The 8,944-nt window shown below is 46.9% G+C and overlaps 1 protein-coding gene across 1 annotated transcript; it reads left to right on the top strand.

Moving 5' to 3' along the window:
- The first annotated feature begins 6,966 nt into the window (after window positions 1-6,966).
- LOC131920883 (transcription initiation factor TFIID subunit 10-like) lies at window positions 6,967-7,706 on the top strand. Its single transcript, XM_059275346.1, has one exon. The coding sequence runs from the start codon at window positions 6,967-6,969 to the stop codon at window positions 7,663-7,665; it is 699 nt and encodes a 232-aa protein (XP_059131329.1). The 3' UTR covers window positions 7,666-7,706.
- The last annotated feature ends 1,238 nt before the right edge of the window (window positions 7,707-8,944 follow it).

The raw sequence follows: 8,944 nt of genomic DNA, 5'->3' as shown, positions 1-8,944 counted from the left end.
CCACAGATCTGCAAAGGAAAAAAAATGTGAAAGGTATAACATCAGTGGTGTGAGCCCGTGGTCCAGTGTGGTGACAGTGGCATGAGCCTGTGGTCCAGTGTGGTGACAGTGTCATGAGCCTGTGGTCCAGTGTGGTGACAGTGGTGTGAGCCTGTGGTCCAGTGTGATGTCAGTGGTGTGAGCCCGTGGTTCAGTGTGATGTCAGTGGTGTGAGCCTGTGGTCCAGTGTGATATCAGTGGTGTGAGCCTATGGTCTGGCTGATTGGGTCCACGAGTTAGAAGTTAGCTTGGGGGCTGGAGAGATGGCTCAGAGGTTAAGAGCACCGACTGTTCTTCCAGAGGTCCTGAGTTCAATTCCCAGCACCCACATGATGGTTCACAACCATCTGTAATGAGATATGGCTCCCTCCTCTGTGTACATAATAAATAAATAAATCTTTAAAAAAAAAAAAAAGAAGTTAGCTTGGGCAACAAAGTGAGATGTCAGCCAGGCGTTGGTGGTTCATGCCTTTAGTCCGGTACTTAGGAGGCAGAGGCAAGTGGATCTCTGAGTTCAAGGCCAGCCTGATCTACAGAACAGAACAGTCAGGGCTACACAGAGAAACCTTGTCTCAAAAAAAAAAAAAAAAAAAAAACCAGAAAGGAGAGAGAGAGAGAGATCTCATTTGTTAAAAAAGAAAGGCAGGCTGGGGGCATGATTCAGAGGTATATTACTTGTCGACCATGCTCAAGGAAGGCTTTGGATTTAGCATGCAGCACTGAAGAGAGAGAGAGAGAGAGAGAGAGAGAGAGAGAGAGAGAGAGAGAGAGAGACAGACAGACAGACAGACAGACAGACAGACAGAAACAGAGAGAAAGCAGAAGGGCAAGATGGAGATATAGCTCAGTTTATAGAGTGCTTGCCTACCTAGACAAAGCTTTGGGTTCATTTCCCAGAACCACATAAAACCAGCTGTGATGGCTGCTCACAACCATCTGTCAGTCTGGTGCCAGGAAATCATATGCCACCACTGCCCAGCAAATTAAAAAAATTTTAATGTCTAAACAAATAAGCAAAGATCTAAAGGTGCTTTGACAAGGATTCTCTAGACCAGTAGTTCTCAACCTTCCTAATGCTGCAACCCTTTAATACAGTTAGTTCCTCATGATGTGGTGACCCCAACCATAAAATTATTTCATTGCTACCTCAAAAGTACAATTTTGCTACTGAAAATGGGCTAAAGAGCTAAACAGAGAATTCGTAAAAGAAGAATCTCAAATGGCTGAAAGACATTTAAGGAAATGCTCAACGTCCTTAGTCATCAGAGAAATGCAAATCAAAACGACTCTGAGATACCACCTTATACCTGTCAGAATGGCTATGATCAAAAACACTAATGATAGTCTATGTTGGAGAGGATGCGGAGCAAGGGGAACACTCCTCCACTGTTGGTGGGAATGCAAACTTGTACAACCACTGTGGAAATCAGTATGGTGGTTTCTCAGAAAATTGAGAATCGATCTACCTCAAGACCCAGCCATACCACTCTTGGGCATATACCTAAGGAATGCTCAGTCATACCACAAAGATACATGTTCAACTATGTTCATAGCAGCATTATTCATAATAGCCAGAACCTAGAAACAACCTAGATGCCCGTCAACTGAAGAATGGATTAAGAAAATGTGGTACATATACACAATGGAGTACTACTCAGCAGAGAAAAACAATGACAGCATGAAATTTGCAGGCAAATGGATGGAACTAGAAAATATCATCCTGAGTGAGGTAACCCAAATCCAGAAGGACAAACATGGTATGTACTCACTCATAAGGGAATACTAGATATAAAGCAAAGAACAATCAGACTGCAACCCACAGAACCAGGGAGGCTACATAGCAGGGGGACCCTAGGATGACTCTGGCTTAAAATAAGTTTTGGTTTACTCAATCACTGGGCAAGCTTCACTGAAACATTTCACTATTAGGATAAGAATTTGTCCTGTATCGGGCTGGAGAGATGGCTCAGAGGTTAAGAGCACTGCTTGCTCTTCCAAAGGTCCTGAGTTCAATTCCCAGCAACCACATGGTGGCTCACAACCATCACAACCATCTGTAATGAGATCTGGTGCCCTCTTCTGGCCTGCAGGGATACATGCAGACAGAGCACTGTATACATAATAAATAAATAAATCTAAAAAAAAAAAAAAAAAAAGAATTTGTCCTGTATCAAGCTGATAATAGAAAAAAAGAAAAGAAAAAAGAAAAAAAGAAAATGTATGAGTCACCATGCCTTGTCCTCTTTATTTATTTTTGGTTATATTTGTTTATTCTGTGTGCCTATCTGTATGAGTGTTGTTATGTGTGGGCCACAGCTTCTATATGTGGAAGACAGAGTCACTGGTATGTTGAATTTGTTACTATCTTATTCCCAACAACAATACAAAGAGTGTGACAGAGGAAGCCAGAACATTGCCCAAGATTCCACCTCAGTCTTAAGGTCCTCCATGCACAAAGTTAAATGGCCTGAAATGAAACCAAGGTTCATCAGAGGCCACCCTCTGCTTCTCTAGCTCCCTCCCAGTGCCAAGTGTCCTGTCAAGGATCCAAGCCTTTTCTCTTTTTTTTTTTTTTTTTTTTTTTTAATTTTTCGAGACAGGGTTTCTCTGTGTAACAGTCCTTGCTGTCCTAGGTAGTCCAGGCTGGCCTTGAACTCACAGAGATCCACCTGCCTCTGCCTCCCGAGTGCTGGGATTAAAGGCGTGCGCCACCACCGCCCGGCCCCAAGCCTTTTCTCAACCCAGCTTCCTGAATTGTTCTCCAAATGTGTGTGAGAGCTGCTTCTGCTTCTACATTCTTCCCATTCATCTTTTGAAACAAGATTATTGAATTCATTTTGGGGGAGGTGGGCAGGGACTCTGTGTCTGCCATAACGTGCACATGGCACTTGCAGGGGCTGGTTCCTCCTTTCAGCATGTGGGTCCTAGGGATTGAACTCAGGCTTGACAGCAAGACCTTCCCCCATTGAGCTGTCTCCCACCAACCCCAACTCCTGCCTCCAGATCTTCAGGCACATCCTGCCACCCTCTGCTACCAGAGTCAGCTCATTCATCTTAAGACATATGGAGACCATACTTCTTGTTGCTCGGGTTACTGAGTGACTATAACTTAATAGTGGGCTATGAGATGTTCAGTTGAACAGAAATAAAAGCGTAAGTTTGAATACTTTAGTGCAAAACAAAACCCATTCTTAGGCCTGGTGTGGTGGGGCAGGCCTTTAATCCCTGGAAGGCAGGGCCAAGTAGATCTCTGTGAGTTCTAGACCAGCTTGGTCCACATAGTGAGAGCCTGTCTAAAAAAACAAACAAAACAAAACCTATGTCAGATGGAGTCTTGTTTGAGCATCTTAGGCAAGTGTCTACTGAATGATGTGGCCTGAATCTAGGGGAAGGCTCACTGATCTATACTGCCCACTTGATATCAGCTGGCATGGTACTGTACAAGGTGGCTTGAGAAAAGTGGCTTTGCACACAGCTGAGTGATGATGAACAGACTCAGTATATTCAAAGCCCTGGGTTGGCTCCTCAGCCCCAAAGAAGTAAAGAAATGCTTGATTCAGGCTCAAGCTCAGAGATTGTCTCACATTTGTTGGTGGGTCATTACGCTGGTTGAAATCTGTTCCTGAGGAGTGTACCAAAGCCTTGAAGCTGATCATATTAGAGCCAGGAAGGGCAAAGGAGACACTGAGTCCATCTTCAAAGTCAGGGGTCTTCAAGAGGAATCCACTTAGATATTTGCTTCACCCCCAGCTGGTCTGAAATAACTAAGAAGACCAGGCTGGCCTCAAACTCACGGAAATCCAGCTGTTTCTGTCCCACCTGTGATGGGATTAAAGGCCTGAGCTACTAGAATTGACCAGTTTTGGTGTTCGTACAGGAGTGTCTCTAGAGGCCATTAAGACTAGTGGAAGACTTTTGCCTGACATAAGATAGTCAACCGGTTTACTACATATTTAATTTGTATGTGTAGGCAAGGAGACAACTTGTGTGAGCTGACTCTCTTTTTCCACTAACTGTATTGGTTCTAAAAATTTAACTCAGGTAGGGCAGGCACCTTTATCAGGAGCCATCTTGCTGGCTGAGGTGATTTAGTTTAAGTAAATTAAGATTCAGAATACTATTTGTCTATTCAGTTTTTCTGATAATCTTGAATGGGATAAGGGCAAAATTAGAACTAGAGCCCTGGGCATAACACACAAGGCTAGGCCATTGTAGCTAGAATTTTCCTGCCTGGCCCACAGTCAGGACAAATCTCTGTCACCCGCCAGTCCCACAGCCGCTCAGACTCAATCAAGTAAACACAGAAACTTATATTGCTTACAAACTGTATGGTTGTGACAGGCTTCTTGCTAACTGTTCTTACAGCTTAAGTTAATCCATTTCTATAAATCTATACCTTGCCACGTGGCTCATGGCTTACCGGCATCTTCACATGCTGCTTGTCATGGTGGCAGCTGGCAGTGACTCCCACTCAGCCTTCCACTTCCCAGAATTCTCCTCTCTCCTTGTCCCACCTATACTTCCTGCCTGGCCACTGGCCAATCAGTGTTTTATTTATACAGAATGATATCCACAGCAGGCCATTATCTTGCAATCCTCCTGCTTTGGCCTATCTGGTATACAACTCAAGATGGCTCAATACCAGATCTTAAATATGTTCATCTGAGAAATCAAGAAGAAATATCTAGGACCTGGAGAGATGGCTCAGAGGTTAAGAGCACTGCTTGCTCTTCCAAAGGTCCTGAGTTCAATTCCCAGCAACCACATGGTGGCTCACAACCATCTGTAATGAGATCTGGTGCCCTCTTCTGGCCTGCAGGGATATGTGCAGACAGAACACTGTATGCATAATAAATAAATAAATCTTAAAAAAAAAAAAAAGAAGAAGAAATATCTATGGGACACCTCGGGCTGCTTGACTGCCTGAGGGAATATTGAGTGGCATCTCCCTGTGGTCACTGTCTGAAGAGGTAGACCAGTTTCATAGAGCTATGAGATCCACGGGAGGTTGAGCAGTGCTCCCCAGTCTCCCCCACCCCAGCTTCAGGACACTGGACCTTGTTATGCCCAGATTGCAGGGACCCCCAAAAGACCACCATGGAGAATCCCATATGAAAACCAAAGAGCCTTTATTATTTCAAGCTTGCAGCTTAGAGTGTCTGTCCAATTCATCAGGGAGAGCAGAGAACCCAGAGCCAAGGCAGTGTGGGGTGAGGGGATTTCCAGGGTTCATGGTCCTGATTGGGTGCCATTTGTCTAGGGGTATAGGAAATGTTTGGAATGTCAGGCATTTCCTCTTAGATGCAGGCCCCCCACTGGGTGGGGTCAGCTTATGGCTTTTCTGGGTTCAGAGGTTGCCTGCCAGAAGCTGTGTCTGGGCCTCTAAGCCTGTCATGGTGGCTGTGTGGTCAAGCTGTTTGGGGGCCATCCACAGACCTCACCTTGGCTGCTCCTCTGAGGCTTTTTGTTGCTGTTGTCCAGACAGGTCCTGGGTATATCCTACTCTAGATAGGAAGGAAGGAACTGATGGAGGGAGGGAGGGAGGGAGGGAGGAGTGTAGCAGGAATCTCGCCAATTCCTCAGCTAATCCTGTTTCCTCAGACTGGAAGCCTCTGAGTCCTTATCCAGAATGAATCTCAGCTGAATGCTGCTCAAAAGCCTAAAAGCTTAACCAGGCCCAAAGCTTCTAGTTCCTGGTCCTCAAACCTTATATACCTTTCTGCTTTCTGCCATCACTTCCTGGGATTAAAGGCGCGAGTCACCATTCCTGGCTGTTTCCAGTGTGGCCTTGAACTCACAGAGATCCGGGTGGATCTCTGCCTTAGAAATGCTAGGATTAAAGGTGTGTATGTCACCATTTTCTGGCCTCTATGTCTATCTAGTGGCAGTTCTGTTCTCTGACCCCAGATAAGTTTATTAGGGTGCACAATATTTGGGGGAACACAATATCACCACAGAGAAGCAAGCCTTTGTGTTTGTACAGTGACTCTGCATTTGGGACGTTGTCTTCAAAGTGGTCTCAATTCATTCTCTATTCTGCATGGAAATCTAATCAATCTCGACATACCTTATTACATATGGTCTACTGAGACAGGAGGATTACTGAGACCCATACAGGTGGGCTCAGAGTACAGTAAGAGTTCCAGATGGGCCTAAGGTATAGTGTGAGACATTAACTGGAAAAAAATCTACCAAAGTAATAATATAAATGAGACGATGAATCCCAGAGCTCAGAGTTTGAGGAGTATTGTGGATGAACCTGGGACCTTGACCATCATTGCAGATTTCATCCATTACCAAAGTAAGGTCTGATTCACTCAAATTACTGCTGCAAAATCCCAAATAGTTAGATTAAATGGGTGAGAACTTCCTCATCCAATCAGGTGGCAGCTTGGGTCTAAGAGGTGGGGCTCCGATTAAATGGGTGAGAACTTCCTCATCCAATCAGGTGGCAGCTTGTGTCTAAGAGGTGGGGCTCCAATTAAATGGGTGAGACCTTCCTCATCCAATCAGGTGGCAGCTTGGGTCAAAGAGGTGGGGCTCCGATTAAATGAGTGAGAACTTCCTCATCCAATCAGGTGGCAGCTTGGGTCTAAGAGGTGGGGCTCCAAAGGGAAAGCCAGGGGGAAGTGGATATAAGGATCAGAATGGCTAGGCAAGACGCTGTGAGCATTGGAACCTGAAGTGACTGTCTTACCCCTTCTGGGACTGGAAGACCTGTAACGAGTGTCCAGATCAGACAAGTCATTCACCCTCATCAGGACGCCCCATCTCATCCAGGCTAGCCAGTCTTACCTGGCTAGCCTCAAACTCAGAGATCCTCCTGCCTCTGCCTCCCGACTGCTGGGATTAAAGGAGTGTTGCCCCACCGCCCTGCCTCAAAGGGATTTTAGACAGAGGATCTGATCTTGGGAAGGTTTGTCGAAGATGTCAAAAGCCTGGTTCACCGCCTCTCCCACCAGCACCAACAGCTGCAGCGGCTCCGGTAAGGACCCCGAGGCGGCAGCAGCATGTGCTGCCTCGGTCGCGGGTCGGGCGCGCCCGGTATTGGCTTCTGCCGTGCTGCCCACCAACACTGCCTTGGAGAGCAAGGCCAGCCCTGCGGGGACGGCAGGGGGACCCGGGGCTGGAGCCGCCACTAGGGCTACCGGCCCCATGGCATTGCGAGCCAGGGAGCCTGCGGAGAGGCGACCTGGGCCGGTCTCGGTGGCAGCGGGCGGCCGGGCTCCCCCTGAAGGGGCAATGTCTAAGGGGGTTTATGTGCTGCCGAGCAAGGCCAACCAAGAAGTGAAGCCCGTAGTGTCCAGCACGCCTCTGGCGGACTTCTTGATGCAGCTGGAGGATTACACTCCTACGATCCCGGATGCAGTGACTGGTTATTACCTGAACCGTGCTGGCTTTGAAGCTTCAGACCCACGCATAATTCGGCTCATCTCACTAGCTGCCCAGAAGTTCATCTCAGATATTGCCAACGATGCCCTACAGCACTGCAAAATGAAGGCCGCAGCCTCTGGCAGCTCCCCGAGCAAGAGGAAGGACCACAAGTACACCCTTACCATGGAGGACTTGACCCCTGCCCTCAGAGAATATGGTATCGAGGTGAAGAAACCGCACTACTTCACCTGAGCCACCTAACCCAGACCTATTTGTCTTTTCCTCTGTCCCCACACCAGTCTGTTTTTATAATAAAGTTTATTGTGGAAAAAAAAAAGAAAGAAAGAAAAGCCTCTTTATTTACCAGAGGGATAATTAAAAGAATTTAAAAGTTAAGACAGGGGAGGGGACTGGACCTACCTGGACTGAGCCTACCAGGTTGATCTCAGTCCCCGGGGGAGGCTTTGCCCTGGAGGAGGTGGGAATGGGGGGTGGGCTGGGAGGAAGGGGAGGGGGACCAGAGCGGGGAGAACAAGGGAATCCGTGGCTGATATGTAGAACTGAATTGTACTGCAAAATAAAAATTAAAATTAAAAAATATATATAGTTTAAAAAATGTTAAGACAGGAAATCAGAGAAGAGTTAGTGAAAACAAGCTTTTTTTTTTTTTTTTTCTGGGTTTTTGAGACAGGGTTTCTCTGTGTAGCTTTCCGCCTTTCCTGGAACTCACTTGGTAGCCCAGTCTGGCCTCCAACTCACAGGGATCCACCTGGCTCTCCCTGCCGAGTGCTGGGATTAAAGGCATGCGCCACCACCGACCCAGCGAAAACAAGCTCTTAATCAAGAGCTTGGAACAGGGACGCCTTTAATCCCAACACCTGAGGAGGGAGCTGTCTTTGTGGGAGGAGACCAGAACGGATCTGAACACACTGTCTGAGGCCAACCCAGGGCCCAGCTGCTGATCTGCCAAACCCAACAACTTGGAGGTGTTGGTGAGACTACCATGCTCAGCTGAAATCCATCCAGGAGAGGATTCAGAATCCTACAGTCTGCAGTCTGAGGAAACAAGATTAGCTGAGGAGTTGACGAATGAGCAAAACGTGACCTGAGAACATAAAAGAAGGTGCCACCCAGCCACCGAACCAGATCACCAGAGTTGTAAGTATACACTACACAGACTGAGAACAGGTAAGCTCCCATCTCCAGACCGACAGATCAGGTATCTAGCCCCTAGGCCCTACCCATCGGAGTCCCAGAGACCAGAGAGCTACCTTTCCCTGCTCCCCCACCAAACCCCCCAAAACAAAAAACAAACAAAACCTAACCCCTACGAACCTAACAACCACTGAAACCATAAGCACACCCTACACCAACTGGGAACAACTGCTCCCAGAGACAGAACCCACTAACACTGATTTGACTAAGCTGCTCCCGAAGAAACAGAGCCCAACAGCACCAATTTAACCAAGAACTCCTAGTGAATGAAGACTAAAAATTAGAACAAGAGAGGCACCTCCAGACACAGACACTG

Source organism: Peromyscus eremicus, chromosome 10, assembly GCF_949786415.1.
Source record: "Peromyscus eremicus chromosome 10, PerEre_H2_v1, whole genome shotgun sequence".
Taxonomy (NCBI): domain Eukaryota; kingdom Metazoa; phylum Chordata; class Mammalia; order Rodentia; family Cricetidae; genus Peromyscus; species Peromyscus eremicus.
The sequence above is the reverse complement of the archived record's forward strand: the minus strand, read 5'-3'. Positions and strand labels throughout refer to the sequence as shown.

What these genes read in the sequence shown, in the direction of transcription:
- LOC131920883 (XM_059275346.1), top strand. Translation starts at nt 6,967, where the DNA reads ATGTCAAAAGCCTGGTTCACCGCCTCTCCCACCAGCACCAACAGCTGC.